This window comes from Hyperolius riggenbachi, chromosome 12, assembly GCF_040937935.1.
Source record: "Hyperolius riggenbachi isolate aHypRig1 chromosome 12, aHypRig1.pri, whole genome shotgun sequence".
Taxonomy (NCBI): domain Eukaryota; kingdom Metazoa; phylum Chordata; class Amphibia; order Anura; family Hyperoliidae; genus Hyperolius; species Hyperolius riggenbachi.
In genome coordinates, this window is record NC_090657.1 from 160,854,089 (window position 1) to 160,876,768 (window position 22,680).

A 22,680-nucleotide genomic window follows, 5' to 3' on the forward strand; every position below is an offset into this window, starting at 1 on the left:
AATCAGCATGCGGAGACTGAAGCCACATGGTGATTGGCCGGCTGCAGGACTACAGTAAACGAATGGAAGAAGTGCAGGAGCGGAGGGAAGGAGCGATCGGCGGCCGGGACAAGGTAACGTATGCTTCTGCACACATCCTCCCCGCTGCCTATGCCCTCCAGTGTCCCGCTGACTCTCTCCTCCCCCGACCCCCGCTGCATTCTTGAACAAGTATAACGCTATTTAGCGTTATAAGTGTAAGGCACACTGCCTGCGCCATTTTTTAACACTTATAAATAGCTAAATAGCGTTATATAATGTAAGTCTATTCGGCGCCCTTTGTATTCCCCTGGCGCTGTGCGCCATTATTAACTGTCACGGCTGAATGCATTCCAAGCTGCAAAAAAATTGCTCCAACTCAGAATTATTAGTATCTCATTAACCAGCCCTAGTAGCAAGGCACAGAGGCCAATTATTAAAGGACATCTAACCCATGGCAAAGCTACCAAAGGTAAACACAGAGGCCTCGAGAAAACGAAAGAGAACATCGAGAGCAAAATATAGTGCAGTATGTACTGGAATGATATGGATGTTGAGAGGCAAGTATGTAAATTTATACTCACAAACATTGGTAACCACCAAGGCAACCACTGTAGATGCAGGTGGGGAGATTAGACCTGTCCCCACTCAGGATTAAAGTGGCATGAAACCCAGCATTTCTCCTTTGCTCTAAAAGATTATTTACAGCATATTATATACTAACACATTTATTTTTTCTAGAACAGCATTCAACTAGTTAAACACAGGACTTACAAGTGCCCTGCCTGGAAAGCTGGACTAGTGATTATCTTGTGTTTAACATTATCTTGTGTTCACTTAACCATTTCAGCCCCCAGGGATTTTTCACCTTATGCATCAGAGCAATTTTTGCCTCCCATTCATTCGCTAATAACTTTATCACTACTTATCACAATTTATTGATCTACATCTTGTTTTTTTCCACCACTAATTAAGCTTACTTTGGGTGGTACATTTTGCTAAGAATTATTTTTTTATAAATGCATTTTAACAGGATTATTAAGAAAAAGGGAAAAATTCTTTACTTCTCAGTTTTCGGCCATTATAGTTTTAAAATAATACATGCTACCATAATTAAAACCTATATATTTTATTTGCCCGTTTGTCTCGGTTATTACACCATTTCAATTTTGTCCCTATCCCAATGTATGTCGCCAATATTTTATTTGGAAATAAAGGTGCATTTTTTCAGTTTTGCGTCCATCACTATTGTAGGTTTGTAGTATACCCCCCTTGACATGCATATTTAACCACTTCGCCACCCGGGTACAGTATATCTACGCTCCTTTGGACTTCAGTTCCCCGCCCAGAGCGTAGATATAAGCACCCCCCACCGCTGCCGCCGCGCTCCCGCTCGCACCTGCGCGCACTCCCGCGATCGTGCACGCCGCCACCCGCTCGCCCGGAGATCAATGAACGGGAAAATCCATTCCTGTTCGTTGATCTCTGCCCCCGCAATGATCGGCATGCTTCCATGAGAAGCAGCGCGACCATTGTGAAAAAACTTAGTTTCCCAACCTCCCTTCCTGCAAGCGTCCTTCCAACGCTTGTAGGATGCCTGCAAAAAAAATGTGGCCATCTTGTGGCCAAAAAGTAATATTACACCCAAAAACATTTTTCACATACACATTATTATTATTATTATTTATTTATTTATAAAGCGCCAACATATTCCGTGGCGCTGTACAATGTAAGAAAACAAACAAGGGATACATAATGATACAGACAATGATATACATAGAAATATGAACACTGATACAAGATACAGCACTGCTGATTACAATTTGATTTAACAGGATGACTAAAATGTATAAATTTCTAACAGTGTGCAAGCAATTGAATTAATAACATTCCATGACACAAAAGGGTGAGAGCCCTGCCCTTGCGAGCTTACAATCTGAAGGAATGGGGTGGAAACAAGAGGTGGGGGAAGTATACAGTATATGTACAGGCAGTGCGTAATTAGGTTATTTAGTGGGTGCATGGCCTAAGCTAGAGAATATGCTTGTCGGAAAAGGTGGGTTTTGAGGGAGCGTTTAAAGATTTCAAAGGTGGGAGAGTGGCGGATGTGTTGTGGAAGGGCATTCCAGAGGAGGGGTGAGGCACGTGAGAAGTCTTGTACACGTGAATGTGAGGAGGTAATTGTAGAAGAGGATAGAAGAAGCTCGTGTGCAGATCTGAGATTGCGGTTGGGTTGGTATCTGGAGACTAGTGAGGAGATGTACAGGGGAGAGAGATTGTGGAGAGCTTTGTAGGTTATGGTTAAGAGCTTGAACTGAATCCTCTCATTAATTGGTAGCCAGTGAAGAGCTTGACAGAGAGGGTCAGCAGAGGAAGAGCGAGAGGAGAGATGAATGAGTCGAGCAGCAGAGTTCAGTACAGAATTGAGCGGTGATAGTCGGTTAGTTGGAAGTCCACCAAGCAATATATTGCAATAGTCCAATCGAGATATAATAAGAGCATGTACTAACATTTTGGTTGTGTCATGGGAGAGAAAAGGTCGGATACGTGCTATGTTTTTCAGTTGGAAATGGCAGGAGCTGGTTAGGGAGTTAATGTGAGGAGTAAATGAGAGAGAAGAATCAAATATTACCCCCAGGCACCGTGCTTTGGGAACTGATGTTATAGACGTGTTGTTAACATTTATTGTAATATCAGGCAAAGGGGTGGACAGGGATGGTGGAAAGACTATTAGTTCAGTTTTATTCATATTGAGTTTTAAGAAGCGAGAGGACATGAAAGAGGAGATAGCGGACAGGCAGTCGGGAACCCGTGTGAGGAGGGAGTTAAGGTCTGGGGCCGAGAGGTACAGTTGTGTATCATCTGCATATAGGTGGTATTGGAAACCGAATGAGCTGATTAAGTTACCAAGACCGTGCATGTAGATGGAGAAGAGGAGGGGACCGAGGACAGAGCCTTGAGGTACCCCTACAGACAGAGGATGTGAAGAGGAGGCCTGATCTGAATAGGAAACATTATTTTCACTATTAATTTTAACTCATTAACTCCCACACTCCCCAATTGTTACCAATATTTTTTTTTCTTAATATTAAAATATATTAAAAAAAATTACAATAAAAAAAAAAAAACTTAAATAGTTACCTTAGGGACTGAAATCTTTAAATATTTATATATTTATATCAAGAGGGTATAACACTGTTACTTTATAAATTATGGGCTTGTAATTAGGGATAGACGCAAAACTGAAAAAAATGCACCTTTATTTGGGAATAAAATATTGGCGCCAAACATTGTGGTAGGGACATAATTTAAACGGTGTAATGACTGGGACAAATAGGCATATAAGTTACATGGATTTTAATTATATTAGCATGCATTATTTAAAAACTATAATGGTGAAAAACTGAAAAATGTTTTTTTTCCAAATGTTTTCCTATTTTCCCATTAAAACACATTTAGAATAAAATAATTCTTGGCATAGTGTCCCACCTACAGAAAGCCTAATTGGTGGTAAAAAAAACAAGATGTAGTTCATTTTATTGTGATAAGTAATAATAAAGTTATAGGCGAATTAATGTAAGGAGCGCTGAAAGGAGAAAATTGCTCGGATGCTGAAGGGGTAAAACCCCTCAGTTGTGAAGTGGTTAAAAAGACCCTTAGGTAACTATTTATGTTTTTTTTTTGTTTTTTAATTGTAATTTTGTTTTCCATTAAAACATTTATTTGGGTAATTTTTTTGGTGTTGGGAAATAAACAGTTAATTTTAAATTTTATAATGTGTGTAAATTGCCTTGAAAAATGTATGTAGATGTAGTTTTACTATTTGGCCACAAGATGGCCACATTGAGGTTTTTTTTAATGTCCTCCTCACTTCCCGGAAGGATAAGGAGGACGGAAAACGTTTTTTTTCAGAAAGACTGCGGACCCTGATAAGAAACCATCGTTTTTTCTGCTGGGGACTTAGATCAGTGAACGGGAACCATGTTCCTGTTCACTGATATCAGTGCTACCGGGGGACAGCACGGTGGCACGGGGGTGTGTGCGATGAAGCGTGCCACTGCAGCAGAGCAGCCTCCAGGACGTGATGATCACGTTTGGGCGGCCGAAATGTTTAATTGTATCAAGTGAGGAATGTAAACACTTCTCTGACTGTGCAGACACTCCAGAACACAGAGAATTGCAGCTCTCAGAGCAAAAAAATTGTACATTGGGAACTTGTAATTTCTAAATGAATAATACTACTTATGCACAAAAGCAAATATGATAACTGTATGTGATATAAGTACGAAAACATGTTTTTATTGAATATTATGCAGTGCTGGGCCGAAATTACGCATTAGCGTAATTACGCATCGTAATTCACTACAAATGCACCGTAAGCGTTACGTGTAAGGTTACGGTATTACACGTAATTAATTACGCGTAGACCGTAGGTTACGTTATTACGCGTAACAAATTACGCGTAAGACAGTAAACTCCTATTGAAATTACACAGTCAGCCGTAATCGCGTAATATTACGCTCCCGTATAATATAAAAAAGCCGCCGACTTTAAGGGATAATAGCAAAGCCCCCTTAAGTGCTAAGAGCCTCAAATTTGGAGAATATATTAAGGAGATCAGAAGGAATAAGAGGAAATTTTTTTTTTTTCAAAAAGACCTAATAGTTTTTGAGAAAATCGATTTTTAAGTTTCAAGGGCAAAAATGTCTTTTAAATGCGGAAAATGTCAGTTTTTTTTGCACAGGTAACAATAGTGTATTATTTTCATAGATTCCCCCAAATGGGAAGAGTTTTACTTACTTTGTTCTGAGTGTGGGAAATATAAAAAAAAAAACGACGTGGGGTCCCCCCTCCCAGACCTCTTTAACCCCTTGTCCCCCATGCAGGCTGGGATAGCCAGAATGCGGAGCACCGGCCGCGTGGGGCTCTGCACCCTGACTATACCAGCCCGCATGGTCCATGGATTGGAGGGTCTCGGAAGGGGAGGGGCAGCCAAGCTTTCCCCTCCCCCTCCGAGCCCTTGTCCAATCCAAGGACAAGGGGCTCTTCTCCACCTCCGATGGGCGGTGGAGGTGGAGGCCGCGATTTCCTGGGGGGGGGGGGGGGTTTATGGTGGCATCTGGTCCCCTTTAAAAAGGGGTCCCCCAGATGCCCACCCCCCCTCCCAGGAGAAATGAGTATAGGGGTACTTGTACCTCTTACCCATTTCCTTTCAGAGTTAAAAGTAAATAAACACACAAACACTTAGAAAAAGTATTTTAATTGAACAAAAAACATAACCACGAAAAAAAGTCCTTTAATATTCTTAATTAACCATTAATACTTACCTGTCCCTTTAAATAAATGATCCCTCGCAATAGCCTCGGAAATGTTCTATCAGTTACAATGTAACAAAGTTATTACCGACGTCACTCGCCGCTCAGCCGCCGCATACACTTACGCGTCCTTGCAGGACGCTAAGTCCCCGCCGGCTCCCGCTGTCCACCCCGCCCACATCTGTCACCCACATGTGGGTGACATGTGGGAGAGGCGGGGAGGGCAGCGGGAGCCGGCTGGGACTTAGCGTCCTGCACGGACCCGACAGAGCTCTGAGCTATATAGCTCAGAGCTCTCTAAGCATCTTTGAATTTGGGCTCCAAGGAGCCCCATTGGTCCTTAGCAGACCAATGGGGTTCCTTCAAATCAGAAGGAACCCCATTGGTCTGCTAAGGACCAATGGGGCTCCTTGGAGCCCAAATTCAAAGATGCTTAGAGAGCTCTGAGCTATATAGCTCAGAGCTCTGTCGGGTCCGGACTCCGTGCAGGATGCTAAGTCCCTCCGGCTCCCGCTGCCCTCCCCGCCTCTCCCACATGTCACCCACATGTCACCCACATGTGGGTGACATGTGGGTGACAGATGTGGGCGGGGTGGACAGCGGGAGCCGGCGGGGACTTAGCGTCCTGCATGGACGCGTAAGTGTATGCGGCGGCTGAGCAGCGAGTGACGTTGGGTGCGGCGTAGTTACAATGTAACAAAGTTGTTACATTGTAATAACTTTGTTACATTGTAACTGATAGAACATTTCCGAGGCTACTGCGAGGGATCATTTATTTAAAGGGACAGGTAAGTATTAATGGTTAATTAAGAATATTAAAGGACTTTTTTCGTGGTTATGTTTTTTGTTCAATTAAAATACTTTTTCTAAGTGTTTGTGTGTTTATTTACTTTTAACTCTTAAAGGAAATGGGTAAGAGGTACAAGTACCCCTATACTCTTTTCTCCTGGGAGTAGGGGTGGGCATCTGGGGGACCCCTTTTTAAAGGGGACTCCCAGATGCCACCATGAACCCCCCCCCAGGAAATCGCGGCCTCCACCTCCACCGGAGGTGGAGAAGAGCCCCTTGTCCTTGGATTGGACAAGGGCTCGGAGGGGGAGGGGAAAGCTTGGCTGCCCCTCCCCTTCCGAGACCCCCCAATCCATGGACCATGCGGGCTGGTATAGTCAGGGTGCGGAGCCCCACGCGCCCGGTGCTCCGCATTCTGGCTATCCCAGCCTGCATGGGGGACAAGGGGTTAAACAGGGCTGGGAGGGGGGACCCCACGTCGTTTTTTTTTTATATTTCCCACACTCAGAACGAAGTAAGTAAAACTCTTCCCACTTGGGGGAATCTATGAAAATAATACACTATTGTTACCTGTGCAAAAAAAACGGACATTTTCCGCATTTAAAAGACATTTTTGCCCTTGAAGATTAAAAATCGATTTTCTCAAAAACTATAAGGTCTTATTCCCACTGATCCCCTTAATATACCCTGGGAATTTGGTGTTCCTAAATTTTAAGCAGGCTTTGCTATTAACCGTTAAAGTCGGCGGGTTTTTAAATGTATATATTTTTCCTTTGAAACTTTAACATCGATTTTCTCAAAAACTATAAGGTCTTTTTGAAAAATTTGTTTTCCTCTTATTCCTCCTGATCTCCTTAATATATTCTCCAAATTTGAGGCTCTTAGCACTTAAGGTAGCTTTGCTATTAACCCTTAAAGTCGGCAGCTTTTTTATATTATACGGGAGCGTAATATTACGCGATTACGGCAGTCTGTGTAATTTCAATAGGAGTTTACTGTCTTACGCGTAATTTGTTACGCGTAATAACGTAACCTACGGTCTACGCGTAATTAATTACGTGTAATACCGTAACCTTACACGTAACGCTTACGGTGCATTTGTAGTGAATTACGATGCGTAATTACGCTAATGCGTAATTTCGGCCCAGCACTGGTATAGCTTATTACTCTATCATACTTCATTTCAACTGCCAGTACATACTACACTATATTTGGCTCTTGGTGTCCCTACTCTGTGTTGATTTAATAATTTATTCTCCAGCTCCTCCAACTTCTCTCAGAGAGATATATATATATATATATATATATATATATATATAGATGTGTGTGTGTGTGTGTATTGACTTTAAGCTCTGTATACATTTCAGCTACTAGAAATACGCAATGGTGAAACACAGAGCTTTAAAACAAAGCTGTTGTGCATCAGTTTATACAAATAAGCCAATCATTTATACTCTGTCAATGTGTATATTTTATATCCCACACTCCAACAGCAGCACCTGCACCATCATACCCCCAACTGTCGGCGTTCACCAATACAGAGTGCTTATTTGTATCCCGACCAGGGATAGCCACTAGTAGAATTACTGATATTCTGCTAATGGACTGTAGCTAATTCCTATAGCCTATCCTGACCCTATTCTCCCTTGAAACCTCCCTCTAACGATGCCTAACTTTAACTGACCCCCCTAAACCAATGCCCAGTTAACCCCCCGGGCACCGACACACCCACAATTAAGATTGTGGTCTATGTGGGGCCCATCTTTCCAGGCAGCCGCCGGTGCTCAAACCAGCAGCTTCACCACTGTGTACCCCTGAACTGCCCTCCTGTCTGTATCTGCTCATACTGTATAACTTCTATGGATAGTTGCCCTATCAGTGACGCCACTACACCATAAGGCCTCATTCCCATTGTAATGTGTGCTTGTGGGTAAAGACAACTTGCTGTGTTTCTGTTTTCTTTATTTCTTTCGATGGTATACGATTTTAAGTGCATGTATATCAATGCTATATAGGTAGTATTAAATGCACACGTACACGTAAGTTGGAAAAAGTGAACAAAAACAAGGTCTAGTGCGAACAAACTCTTAAAGGATAAATAAAGCAACGCTAAAAGAAAAACGTTTTACTCACCTGGGGCTTCTTCAATCCGCTAGATGTCTATCAGGTCCCATGCTAGAGTTCTGCTGTTCCCCAGTCTACTGCTATCCCTTCCGTAGGATCACAACCCGCGAGTGGGTTGTGGTCTTCTGCACATGCGTGATGTGCACCTCTCGTGATCGCGATCCAGTACTCGGGAGCACTCTGCGGTGTTTACAAAGACTTACGTGCGCCCACGCATGCGCAGAAGACCACGACCCAGACCTGGGTCACCAACTTACAGAGGGGATAGTGGCAGACTAGGGAACAGCGGAACTTCGCATGGGGCGATAGACGTCTAGGGGCTGGAAGTAGCCCAAGGTGATTAAAACTTTTCTCGTTTAGGGTTGCCTCATGTATGAATGTCATTCAATTCATATACAAAGGGATGCGAAAGTTTGGGCAACCTTGTTAATCGTCATGATTTTCCTGTATAAATCGTTGGTTGTTACAATAAAAAAGTCAGTTAAATATATCATATAGGAGACACACACGGTGACATTTAAGAAGTGAAATTAAGTTTATTAGATTTACAGAAAGCGTGCAATAATTGTTTAAACAAAATTAGGCAGGTGCATAAATTTGGGCCCCACCAAAAAGATATGAAATCAATATTTAGTAGATCCTCCTTTTGCAGAAATTACAGCCGCTAAACACTTTCTGTAGGTTCCAATGAGAGTCTGGATTCTGGTTGAAGGTATTTTGGACCATTCCTCTTTACAAAACATCTCTAGTTCATTCAGGTCGGATGGCTTCCGAGCATGGACAACTCTCTTTAACTCACACCACAGATTTACAATTATATTCAGGTCTGGGGACTGAGATGGCCATTCCAGAAGTTGTACTTGTTCTTCTGCATGAATGCCTTAGTGGATTTTGAGCAGTGTTTAGGGTAGTTGTCTTGTTGAAAGATTCAGCCCCGGAGCAGCTTCAGCTTTGTCACTGATTCCTGGACATTGGTCTCCAGAATCTGCTGATACTGAGTAGAATCCATGCTTCCCTCAACTTTGACAAGATTCTCAGGCCCTGCACTAGCCGCACAGCCCCACAGCATGATGGAAGCACCACCATATTATACTGTAGGTAGCAGGTGTTTTCTTGGAATGCTGTCTCATGAAAATCATGACGATTAACAAGGTTGCCCAAACATTCGCATCCCACAGTATTCCATTTCAGAAAGTGAGTGCATGACACACTAAAGCCAATCTGCATTATAAGCCTGCCATCTAGTGGACATATTTGAGAATATATGTACTGTTTCAATAAGGTTTCAACAAGATGAGGGAAGAAGTTAGGTTTTAGTTTGTTTGATTTAGATGTGTTTTTCTTTTTTATGATACTATATAACAAAATACATTTTGGAAGTTTCTTTTCTTTTCAGGTTTTTCCTACTAGACATATATACAAGAAACAGTCATTACGTAGATGTACTGCAATTTTAAATTCCAAATTATGTGTTAAAATGTATTCAGATATACAGTATGTACAGCTATAGAATTGCTAGAGAATAGATAAATCAAGTTATTCTGTTATAACACAATAGCCTCAATTCTAGTAGCTATGTTCAGTAAATATTTTTTTTTTGTCGGTAAAATACCTCATGTCTTATTTTCCGAGGTTTTATTGGCAATTCTAAAAGATTTTTCCGCATTTCTGAAAATGGGGTAACACGTGCAGTACAAAGTGTGGTAAATGTGGAAAATGCAAATGGTATTTCAGCGGCAAATAATAATTGTCTTTAATTGTCTTCCATAAGTTAGGATAGTCTTTAGATTTTTTTTTTTGATTAAGTAGCAACCTGTGGAAAGTATATTTATAGGCATCCCCTATAAGAAAAATCCAGTAAATATTTGGAGTTGTATTTCTACTATTCTTCTCTATTACACAGCCTGAATAGGAACTCCACTAAAACAGGAATTAGGAACTGAATAGGAACTCCACTAAAAACTGCAAAATGCACACAAATTGACTCTACCACCAGGTACATGCAAGTCTTAAACTGATCGGTAAATGATGTGCTAACTATTTTCATGAGAATTCCAGTTTTTGGTGAAATACCGCACATTTAATGACCTGATTTACTTCATGCTTCTTCCCCCTCCCTCCCTGTATATAGCCAGATGCTTCTCCTCTCTTCCTGTATATAGCCAGATGCTTCTCCTCCCTCCCTGTATGTAGCCAGATGCTTCTTCCCCCTCCCTCCCTATATATAGCCAGTAGAGATGGCCCGAACGGTTCGCCGGCGAATGGTTCCAGGCGAACTTTGGGTGCTTCGCCTTCGCGGGCGAACTTTCCCGCTAGTTCGGTTCGCCTCCATAATGCTCAATTAGGGTCAACTTTGACCCTCTACACATCACAGTCAGCAGGCACATTGTAGCCAATCAGGCTACACTCTCTCCTGAAGCCACTCCCCCCCCCCCCCCTTATATAAGGCAGGCAGCGCCGGCCATTACACTCACTTGTGTGCCTGCAGTAGTGAAAGAAGGGACAGCTGCTGGCAGACTCTCATAGGGAAAGATTAGTTAGGCTCTTGTAGGCTTGTTAGCTTGCTCCTGGCTGATTCTTATTGCAAAAATAGCACCCCACAACAGCTCTTTTGAGAGCTAGTCTTGTTCTTGTGATCTATTTTTTTTTCTGTGTGTCCCACTGACACTTGTGTTGCATGGACAATCTTGCTAATTCATACTGTGTGTGTGCCACTGCCAGGTCCAGCACATTCATTGACTACCCGTGTGACAGGTGCACATTGTAATACCCAGTACTGCATATACTTACCTACCTGTTGTGTTTAGTGAATCCACCTCATCACTGCATATACCTACCTGTTGTGTTCAGTGAACCCACCTCATCACTGCATATACCTATCTGTTGTGTTCAGTGAACCCACCTCATCACTGCATATACCTACCTGTTGTATTCAGTGAACCCACCTCATCACTGCATATACATACCTGTTGTGTTCAGTGGCACGCTTTGCGGACATTCAGCGGAGAAACAAGTTGCCGGTGAGATGCTTGATATGTGATAGCCCGACTCGCTGGAATTTGACCCTGGTCATGTTCTCTCGTCTGCTAGAACAGGAGAAAGCCGTCACCCAGTACCTGTACAATTACAGTAGGACACAATCTGGGGAGATGGGGATGCTGTGGCCCAACAACTGGACACTGATGCAAAATGCATGCAGGCTCATGCGGCCGTTTGAGGAGGTGACCAACCTGGTAAGTCGCAGTGAAGGCACCATCAGACTTGCCCCTCCATAACAGATTCCCGTTAAAGGATTTAAAGTTGATTAATTTCACATATACAGCAGTAGCTCGAAAGTCCTCCTGTATTGTTATTTTTGGTCACTACCTCGGGACGTGCATGCCATGCCTGCTGCCTTCCTTGGGTGTGTGGTGGTAGCCGTTTCTTAGGCTTCCACTCTGGACCGGAATCGAACCAGGATTCCCCGGCCATTACCCGTGGTCATCATGGTACTGAGAAAATACCATAGAAAGTTTCACACAGTTGAATGAATGGCAGACTTGCCCTCTGAGATTCACAAGTGACATGAATGTCGTACAGTATGTACGTATGTTTATTGTTCACTCTGATGTCTTTGCTTCTGGTTAGTGGAGTTCAGTGCCTGGGTATTATCGGAGTTCGATTCCAGATGTCCTGGATGCTATTTGGGTTCAGTGAAGATAGTTTATGCATTCCTGAATCCTGCTACAGCCAGTTTGAGCGGGTAGTCATGGGATAATGGTGCATGAGATACGCATGCGTACTAAGTAAACCATTGTTTTCCCATACAGTGAGCACGAGGTGTCCACACTCGGCTGTGTTGTATTGCGCAAAAGCGGATATCATAGATTTGTACTGTGATCACGCGCCTACGACAGTGACCGAATATGCGCTTGTGTGTGTTATGGTTTAGGGAGTATAGCTGGGTTGGGAAAACGCCTGGACTTGGGGACTTTTTGCTGAGACCAACAGACGTGATGGATTGTGTCGCCAGGTGTTTTCCCCTACGGAGGATTGACGGAGTCCCCTCTTCCTTGGGTGAAATTGCTACACTTTACTCATGCTTACTAATAATTACTAATTCTTAAACTATGATTCTGCAAGCATAGATTATTATTATAACAGGATTGTAGCTCAATAAATATTATTATTGAATTTTTCCTCATGTTTTGCTGCAATTCCTTTTACCCACTATGGTGGTGAGCGAAGTTAGAGGGTTTAAAAACCCTTCCCGTGAGGCAAAACGCCCTCCATAATAACACATTCTTGGCAAATGCTTTCGATTTGGTTCATCTTGCGCTGGGTCAAGGGTCCATCTGACCACAGATGCCTGGTCTGCAAAGCACGGTCACGGCAGGTACATTACTTATACAGCATGGGTCTCAGGCTCCCACTCTGGACCAGAATAGAACCCTGATTCACCGGCCATTACCCGTGGTCACTCACAATGGCAGACTTGCCCTCCATAACAGATTCTCGCCTCCTTGAGGAGGTGACCAACCTGGTGAGTTGCAGTGAAGGCACCATCAGACCTGCCCTCCATAACAGATTCTCGTTAAAGGATTTAAAGTTGATTCAGTTCACATATACAGCAGGGCCTCGAAAGTCCTGTATTGTTATTTTTGGTCACTTCCGTCGGGACGTGCATGCCATGACTGCTGCCTTCCTTGGATGTGCGGGGGTGGTAGCTGTTTCTTAGGCTCCCACTCTGGACCGGAATCGAACCAGGATTCCCCGGCCATTACCCGTGGTCACTCGCAATGGCAGACTTGCCCTCCATAAGATTCTCGTTGCAGGTACTGAACAGCAAGCAGAACAAGTATTTAAAAATATAGATGTAAGCTTTAACAATGGTAGAGAAAGAACCATTGAAAGTTGATAAGGCAGTCAGATATTACCTGACATCACTGAGTGAGGAAGAGCAATCTCGCCATGGTGCGCACCAGTCCAGCACGGCCGTCACTACGCAAACAAGCTGTTTGCGGTGTGTTACACAGTGAGTTTGGTGTGTCAGTGTGAAGCAGGACTCTAAATACACTCCCTGATTGATGTATACACATGCAAGATGTTTTTAGAGCACTTTAGGCCTGCAATTTAGCATTCAATGTGATTTCTGCCCTTAAAACGCTGCTTTGCGTCAGATCCAGATTTTCCCCCGGGACTTTTGGCGTGTATCCCACTCTGCCATGCCCCCCTCCAGGTGTTAGACCCCTTGAAACATCTTTTCCATCACTTTTGAGGCCAGCATAATTTTTTCTAGTTTTCAAAGTTCGCCTCCCCATTGAAGTTCAGTATGTATGTATGTTTCGCGTGAAGTTCGAAAAGTTTGCGCGAACCGAACTTTCACGGTAAGTTCGCGAACCTAAAATCGTAGGTTCAGGCCATCTCTAATAGCCAGATAGTGTAGTGGGGGTGTCTCAGCACCTTGCAGGAAAAAAATATAGGAGACAAATACGGGAGCCCAATAGTGTAGTATATTAGTATGCAATTGAAAAAAGGAATTTCAATAAATTACTACTCACAAAAGGAGGTTGCAAGGGCAACCAACCGTAGGAAGCAGGTGGAGACCATAAACCCGACTCTACTCGGGGTAGTCCCAGCCGGGACCTGGATGTGGTCGCTCTCCTTGAAAAAGTAGGGACAGGTGTCCACTGTGGGGCACCCACAGGTGGTCTGTCACCACCCCTCAAACACAGATTGTTTGGGGGTATAGCTATGCACAATTGAAGGTAAAGAGGCGCCCTGGTTGAAATAAAAGCATCTAAAAACAGCTTAAAATCGAGGAAATAATGAGGTGGCTTACCTCAATAACGAAATCCTTGTATATGACAAAAGATTTTTATTTAGCACAGGCAACGCGTTTCGCGGGTCCAAGCCCGCTTCATCAGGCCAATAAAAGTGCCAAATGAACAAGTTGATATGGCAAAGGGAGCCTCTCTCTCTCTTTTGTCATATACAAGGATTTCGTTATTGATTTATTTCAACCAGGGCGCCTCTTTACCTTCAATTGCTAATAGCCAGATGCTTCTCCTCTCTCCCTGTATATAGCCAGATGCTTCTTACCCCTCCCTCCCTGTATATAGCCAGATGCTTCTCCTCTCTCCCTGTATATAGCCAGATGCTTCTCCTCCTCCCTCCTGATAACCAGATGCTTCTCCCTCTTTCCTCACGATAGCCAGATGCTTCTCCCCCCTAGAGATGGCTCGAACCTCCGATTTTAGGTTCGCGAACCTCGAATGCAAACTCCCGCAAAAGTTCGGGTTCGCACAAACTTTGCGAACCACAATAGACTTCAATGGGCAGGTGAACTTTCAAAACTGTGATGGAAAAGATGTTTCAAGGGGTCTAACACCTGGAGGGGGGGCATGACAAAGTGTGATACATGCCAAAAGTCCTGGGGAAAATTACAGATTTGATGCAGAGCAGGGTTTTAAGGGCAGAAATCACATTGCATGCTAAATTGGAGGCATAAAGTGCTTTAAAGGAAAGGTTCAGGGAGGGTGGGCAAAAAATAAAAATCAAATTCCACTTACCTGGGGCTTCCTCCAGCCCGTGGCAGGCAGGAGGTGCCCTCGCCGCCGCTCCGCAGGCTCCCGGTGGTCTCCGGTGGCGCGCCCGACCTGGCCAGGCCGGCTGCCAGGTCGGGCTCTTCTGCGCTCCAAGGCCCGGAACTTCTGCGTCCCACGCCGGTGCTCTGACGTCATCGGACGTCCTCCGTGCTCTACTGCGCATGCGCAGTAGAGCCCGGAGTACGTCCGATGACGTCAGAGCGCCGGCGTGGGACGCAGAAGTTCCGGGCCTTGGAGCGCAGAAGAGCCCGACCTGGCAGCCGGCCTGGCCAGGTCGGGCGCGCCACCGGAGACCACCGGGAGCCTGCGGAGCGGCGGCGAGGGCACCTCCTGCCTGCCACGGGCTGGAGGAAGCCCCAGGTAAGTGGAATTTGATTTTTATTTTTTACCCACCCTCCCTGAACCTTCCCTTTAAAACATCTTGTGTGTGTATACATCAATCAGGTAGTGTAATTAGTGTACTGCTTCACAATGACAGACCAAACTCACTGTGTAACGCACAGCAAACAGAATTTTTTATAGTGATGGCCGTGCTGGACATTGCGTGAGTGCAGGCGATGGCGGTTTTCAAGTCCATATGGTCGCCAGGCTGAGGTAGCTCAATGATAGAACAACAGTGACTGTCCAGCTGATCGAATTTGGTCTGTCCACAATTAAGCAACAACCTTATTATCTTGGGTGTGCCCCCCCAACACACTCATACAGCCGATGGTCATTGCTTCATTGTGATACGCAAGCCCCTTCATCGCGGCAAGGTAACACTCACGAAGGGGAATTGACACATGTACTGCTAGCAGCGGCCTTAAAAATTCAGGAATCCACCTGGAGTCCTGGACCCTGTTGGTGGTGGTGGAGAAGGCAGTCAAGCGGCCTGCAGGCAGAGATGCTGTTTGGGGACCAACTTAGTCTTGGGGCAGGCAGAAATGCTGTGTGTGGGGACAGGTTTGACCATGCCTTGCAGACCAGGCATCCGTGGTCAGATGGACCCTTGACCCAACGCTGTGTGCCAGAGATGACACCACTTGCCTTTCAACATCACGGTACAGTTTGGGTATCACCTTTTTTGAGAAATAATTGCGGCCGGGTATCTTCCACTGCGGAAGCTTTGTCATCGTGTGCCTTCGTAAGGAACTTGTCCCTACGCGGGTCTTGATCTTTCCACGGCTCACTTTTCGGTGGCAGAGAGTACAGATGGCATTGCTCTCATCTGAGGCAGACGCACAAAAAAATTTCCACACTGCTGAGCCCTGGGATGATGGCACTTTGGTGGCGGCGGCCGACTGAGTGTTAATTGGGTGCCAGAATCAGAGCAGGAGTAGGACGATATGTCGCGGTTCTGTCTGGAAGCTGAGGTGTTCTGTGTTAAATAGTCAACTACGTCCTGACAATCTTGGGGGTTGATGGCACGTGCCTTCTGAACACTGTACTTTGGTCCAGGGTGGCACTAAATCACGACCTTAAACAGACCTGCCGGTGGCCTGCCTCTGTCTGTTTTGTCCATATTGGGGGGGGGGGGGGGGGGGTGTTGAAGTGAAAGGTATGCACTGACTTGACTAATACACTGTGCAGTGAAAAAGGTATGCAGTGACTGGTATCAATACAATGTGCAGCTATCACACACATGTGCAGTGAACAGGTATGCACGGACTGGTATTACAAATGTGCAGCTGTCACACACACAGGTACACTGAACAGGTATGCAGTGAATGGTATCCAGGAGGGAGTGTAGCCATATTGGCTTCCATGTGTCTGCTGATGTAGAGGGTCAAAGTTTAGACCAATGATGTAGTATAGGGGGCGGGTCGAACTCGCATAAAGTTTGCGAACGTGAACCATCGATGTTCGTGCAAATAAGTTTGCATGTGAACAGTTCGGGCTATCTCTACTCCCCCTCCCTTCCTGCAGATAGCCAGATATCTCTCCATCCCTGAAGATGGCCAGATTCTTCATCTCCCTCCCTATAGATAGCCAGATGCTTCTCCCCCCCTGAAGATAGCCAGATGCTTCATCCCCTTCCCTATAGATAGCCAGATGCTTCTCTCTCCTCCTTCCCTGAAAACAGCCAGATGCTTCATCCCCCTCCCTATAGATAGCCAGATGCTTCTCCTCCCTCCCTCCTTGTACATAGCGAGATGATTCTCCCCCCACCCCTCCCTGTAGATAGCCAGATGCCTCTCCATCCCTGTAGATAGCTTACCTTCCCCTTTAGATTGGCAGATGCTTATCCCCCTCCTGGTAGATAGCTAGATGCTTCTCTCCCCTTCCTCCCTGTAGATAGCCAGATGTTTCTCCCCTCCCTTGCTGTAGATAGCCAGATGCTTCTCCTCTCTACCTGAATATAGCCAGATGCCCCCCCCCCCCATCTCTCCCTGTAGATAGCCCGATGTTCCTCCTCCTTCCCGGTAGATAGCCAGATGCTTCTCCTTACTCCCTGTATATACCCAGATGCTTCTCCTTACTCCCTCCCTGTATATGGCGAGTTGTTTCCCCCCACTCTTCCTGTAGGTAGCCAGATGCTTCTCCTTACTCCCTATATAAAGTCAGATGCTTCCCCCCCCCCTCCTTTAGATAGCCAGGAGCTTATCCCCCCTCCCTGTAGATAGCTAGATGCTTCCCCCTCCTTTCCACCCCACAGATAGCCTGATGCTTCTCCCCCTCCCTGTAGGTAGCCTGATGCTTATTCTCTCTTCCAGCAAGTAGCCAGATGCTTCCCCCCGCCCCCATTCCCTGCAGGTAGACAGATGCTTCTCCCCCTTTCCTCCCTGTAGGTAACCAGATGATTCCCCCCCTTCTCTCTGTAGATAGCCTGATCCCCCCCAATATCGTCAGATATAGGGTGGATGAATTTAAACAAATATATACTCACAAAGGTGGGTTGCAGTTCCTGCAACCACCGTATAGGCCTGCAGGGAATTAACCGTCCCTGCTCGGTACTCCAGGCCCTGCTGGATACTGGATGGTCACTCTCCTGTAGTATGATAGACTTTCCAGAAAACTACAAAGCTATTACTGCCAAAGGAGGTCTGACTGGTAGTGGGTAGGATTGAGGCACCCATTGTGCGTTCTATTTTAATATGCGTGGTGGGTGTGTTCCACAGACAGGTGGATCAGTCATTGCTAGCTGCAGGATTATATAGGACAGGGTGTGTTCTGCAGACAGGAGGTCCAGGCATTGCTAGCTGCAGGAGTATGTGCAGCAGGGTGTGTTCTGCAGAAAGGTTGTTCAGGCATTGCTAGCTGCAGGAGTATGCGCGGCAGGGTGAGTTTTGCAGACAGGAGGTCCAGGCATTGCTAGCTGCAGGAGTATGTGCGGCAGGGTGTGTTCTGCAGACTGCAGGTCCACCACAAACAGATACACACACCAAGGCAAAGGCCTAACAGCTGTTTCGCAAGCACAAGCGATTGCTTCCTCAGAGACCAACTCTGGCAAGCGCTTGTGCTTGCGAAACAGCTGTCAGGCCTTTGCCTTGGTGTGTGTATCTGTTTGTGGTGAGTTGAAATAAAACAGTGGAACTTTGCAGCACAACTGGTGAGCGGATCTTTTTCTCCTTTATGCATGCTTGTAATTATACTTGTAGTTTTTTTCAGTTAATTTTATATAGTAAATAGAGAAAACTTTCAGGCATTTTTCATCTTTCCTGCCTCTGACTAAAGCCAACCCTGATGTAATTTCCTACCTTACTCTTTTTTTGTTTCTCATAGAAACTGCACTGTGATATCTAGCTTGCTTTGTAAACTCATGTGAGCACAGCATAGATCGTATTTGATGTGTATTTCCCTTCTCAGCCTCATCCTCTCACACTGAACTTCCCTCAGCTAATCAGTGAGGAGCAGGAATGTGGAAGAGGAGATAACAAGCTTCCCTCTCCTCGGCAATGTACCAGAATAGGGCCAGGCTGACTGAGATAAGATTCATCACAGCAGAAACATTTATGATTATATTGGAATGCTTGCAATACAGGGTCAGGTTGTTGACTACTTAATAAACACTGAGCAGTGGGTGAATGGAATTAGATTTTTTGGATGACAATCTCGCTTTAAGAAAATAACAGATTCAATTGACACAGTAGAGGAAAAGTCATTTACATTTAACCACAATTACAAAAATAATTATAAAATGACAATAAAATCTGAACATAAATAAATTATAGAAAGTACGACAGGATGCACTGAAAGTTTGTACGGCAGAATTGTGTCTTCCTGTGTTAAGTGCTTGACAGACAGGAATTCTTGTGCTACCTTCCCGCTTCCTGGAGTTCAGTATAACATAAAAGCAGCCGTCAGAACAGGATGTGATTGGTCGCTGCAGCTCTGTCAGTAGCCCTTTTGCCCTCGGCAGGACAAAGTGTGTAAAATAGCTGCAGTGCGGGATGATTGTACACCGCCGTGGTAAGTCAAGTCAGCGGGACAAGGGTGATGATGACTGGGGGGGGCATCAGGAAGGCGTGTCTGGTGATGTCACTGTGGCCTCCTCTTGACAATGTCTCTCTGGATGCTCATTGGCTGCTTTGTCCACACTGGTCAATGGCGAGACTGGTGGAGGTTTATAGAGAAACAGAGCAAGGAGAAAGAACAGAAGTCCAATCACCTGCAAGAGCGAGACAGTCATTAACATACTACATGCATAACTCCTCCTACTTTTATTGGGACATCAATAACCGTTAGATAACAACAAAGCGGAAAAACACGGGACAAGACACTGGTGCTGGGTGATGCCCCCATATAAAAACCGCCTATAGTCTAGTCTTCTAGGCTCTTAACCAGCTTTGTGTGCATCATAGTCTGTGGTGCACACTCAATGACACTCTAATTCTGGCTTCAGGGCAAGTTTAATGCAGCTTCTATGCAGCTTGGTACTGGGGTAATCTACGGAATGCTTCCGAACAAAACTCAAATTTAAAGGGAATCTGCAACCAACCATACCCCCCCCCCCCCTCCCGCCTTAAGCCCCCCCTCTTCCCCCGCAGTGCTAATAACCTACCGCGATCCAGAGCAGGCGTAGTAGCAGCTTTCCGATGGGCTCAGGCAGAAATAGTCGAACCCGATTGGGTCCAGTCTACTGTGCAGCAGCGAGTTGCCATGCACAGCAGAGCAGACCCGATCAGGCTCAGCTATTTCCACCTGAGCCTGAATAGAAAGTCGCTACTGCTCCTGCACATGATCGCGGTAGGTACATATTTACCTCGCCGCTGTTCAGGAGGTCCTATCGCTGGATTGCCTAGACGGAGGAGGGCGGGGGAAGCCTCATTAGGATCCAAAGGCTTCCTCCTCCCAAGGCAAGTATGCGGACTGCAGCTTGAGGAGGAATTAATTCACCCTTGTGGCCACACATGTGCGCTTCCTTCCGCATTGCCTCCAGCTCTCCAGCTACTTCCTCCTCCATAGCCGGAACAAGGTAGTAGCTGTAGAGCTGAAACGCAACATGGAGGACAGCGCACAGAGGTTGCGACCAGTGTGAGTTAGCTTCTCCTCCCTGCCGCGTTCCGCATCAGTTTAAATTTGAGTTCTGTTCCAAAGCATTTGGAACAGTTTTCCGAATCGAAAAGCTCATCCTAAGGGTAATGCAAATCGGAAGTACATTTCATTGGCCCGATTGCAAGCTGCATACAGTTTACATGTATAAGGAATGGTCAATGAGATGCTAAGAATTCTATGTTAATGCAAATTTTATGCAACTTGAAAATGGGACAATCGGGGCCGGCTCTAGACTTTTTGTTTCCTGAGGCAAACTTGTGAGGATGTGTTCCCCCCCCCATTCGGAATGATGGCAGGGCAACTGACAATTTACTTCTGCATCTCACAGGACAGGCTGCAGCTCAACACAATAGCACACTGGCTGGCTGTGAGTCTGTGACAAACTGCTTACCCTCAGCCACTCCATTCCTCCTCAGTCAGGATAGCAGTGCCACCTCCTCCCTTCTGCTGTGCAAGTCAAATGAAACGCTGCTGCTCTCCTGCCTCCCCCCTCCTCGCTTACTGTCAGACTCCGCACACAGCACAACAAGCTGCTTTTCCCCAATGATGACCTCTTCACCTTGCTCTCCTCTTGCTTCTCCTCCTGCTCTGACTGTATGCTGTTAGTGTAAACGTACTGTTAGCGTAAATGTACATGCTGCCGCTGTAATCTCTGCGCCTGATGCAAATGTTTCACCTTGTTTCATGAGAACCGGCCCTGGGGATGTTTGGCGCAGGGAGAGCCGAAATGACTTCTCTCCCTTCTGCCGCTAAACTCCAGGGTGGTGTTAAATAATATTTCCCCTCCGAGTTCCTGCAACTCGCAGGGAGATGTAATTTGGGGTCTGGCAGCCGCCTGAGCCCCGAATGAAAGATACGCGGGACACGCACTATAGCATTGCTGCTATGACGGCGCTCAGCAACGCGTGCCGAAATAACCTGGTTTGGTACAACTAGCATCAACTCTGAATGACTCGCATCTCATTGCCTATCCCTCCTGTATGGTATCTGTATAAGTTGGCTTTATGATAACCGCTTCCTATTCCCTCCCCAGAGTCATTGCTTTAACCCTTGAGTGAGGACGATACGTTCATAGTAATCTTTGCATTACATTTGCCCATGTTCTTTAATGACTAAACTACAACAGCAAATAATAATCCGTTCATGTGGCTGGCTCATTGCCCCAACATGCAGTGTTCACACTACTATCACACACTGTAAAACCACAGCGCAATCCTAGGCAGTGTGACACCTGTACCTCTGTGTGTTTTATAATGTGCCTTGCTCACCTTAAACACCAGACCGGCAACCAGCATGTACTTGCTCATGGCTGAATTCTGGTACATGTAACACGAGCCCTTCTCACCACTTTGGTTCTGCCACAGCAGGCAAGAAATGTCAATCATCGAGCCAAAAGCGATGGGTCCAGGGATGGCACCTAAAAGATCACAATAAAGTTACTACAATTGCATATGTCTGCTCAGAAATACTTCAGTGACTGGCCTCCTCCTGGCCTAACAGGCCTCCTCTCCGAGACAGCTTCAGTTCCCCTCCCAGACAGCCATGTCACACCTCAGCTCCCAGACAGCCATGCCTCCCCTCAGACAGCTGCACCTGCACACCCGGATGGCCTGCCTCCCCTCCTAGACAACCACACCTCCCTTCCCAGACAGCTGTGCCACCCCTTACAGACAGCTACGCCTCACCTTTCAGGCAGTCCTGCCTCCTCTCCCAAAAAAAACCACACCTCCCTTCATAGACAGCCACACTTCCCTTCTCAGACAGCTAGAACTCCATTTCCAGACAGTCTCACCTCCCCTCCTAGACAGCCACACCTCCACACCCAGACAGCACCGTTTCCACTCCTAGGCAGCCACACCTCCCTTCATAGACAGCTGCAATACCCCGCCCAGACAGCCACACTCCCCTTCCAGATGGCCCTGCCTCCCCTCCTAGACAGCCACACCTCCGCTCCCAGACAGCCCCTTCAAGGATGTGCAGTGTGACTACAAACTGAACTGGGTAAATAATTTAAATAACTTTAATAAAACTGAGGGTTTTGCATACGAATGAAATGTAACTTCAGTGGAGGTAACCTGTAATAATAGTGATGGCTTGGAAATGACTTAGAAGAGACAAATGGTTTGCAGCGTCCCGAGCTAAGTACACACGCTAGAATGAATTGATAATGACCACTGCGAATCTATCGTGTGTACAGGGCCCCCAATCCACTGGCTATGTGCATTGTTCCCCTCCCTCGCCCCGCCAGTTCTGCGATGCTCCTTGTGGGCCCTGCTGTTAGCTCTCCTCCCCTATGCATAGCGACACACTATCAATGCGTCCAGCCTAAAGAGTATCACAACCTAGTAGAGGTCCTAATGCCAGGTACACAT

General features: G+C 45.8%; 2 protein-coding genes across 36 annotated transcripts in view; one reads left to right on the forward strand and one right to left on the reverse strand.

The window, feature by feature from the left end:
* Positions 1–22,680, forward strand: part of GATA5 (GATA binding protein 5) — a 2,064,317-nt gene that overhangs the window by 1,153,648 nt on the left and 887,989 nt on the right. The gene's annotated exons all lie outside the window — the stretch shown is intronic.
* The window catches only part of SLCO4A1 (solute carrier organic anion transporter family member 4A1), a 113,046-nt gene continuing 109,282 nt past the window's right edge, over positions 18,917–22,680 (reverse strand). For both annotated transcript variants that reach the window (XM_068262887.1, XM_068262888.1), the window contains exons 11-12: positions 21,577–21,725; positions 18,917–19,421 (exon numbers count right to left, since the gene is read on the reverse strand). In XM_068262887.1, the coding sequence (XP_068118988.1) occupies positions 19,269–19,421; positions 21,577–21,725 (302 nt within the window). In that variant the 3' untranslated portion in view covers positions 18,917–19,268. The remainder of the gene's footprint in view (positions 19,422–21,576; positions 21,726–22,680) is intronic.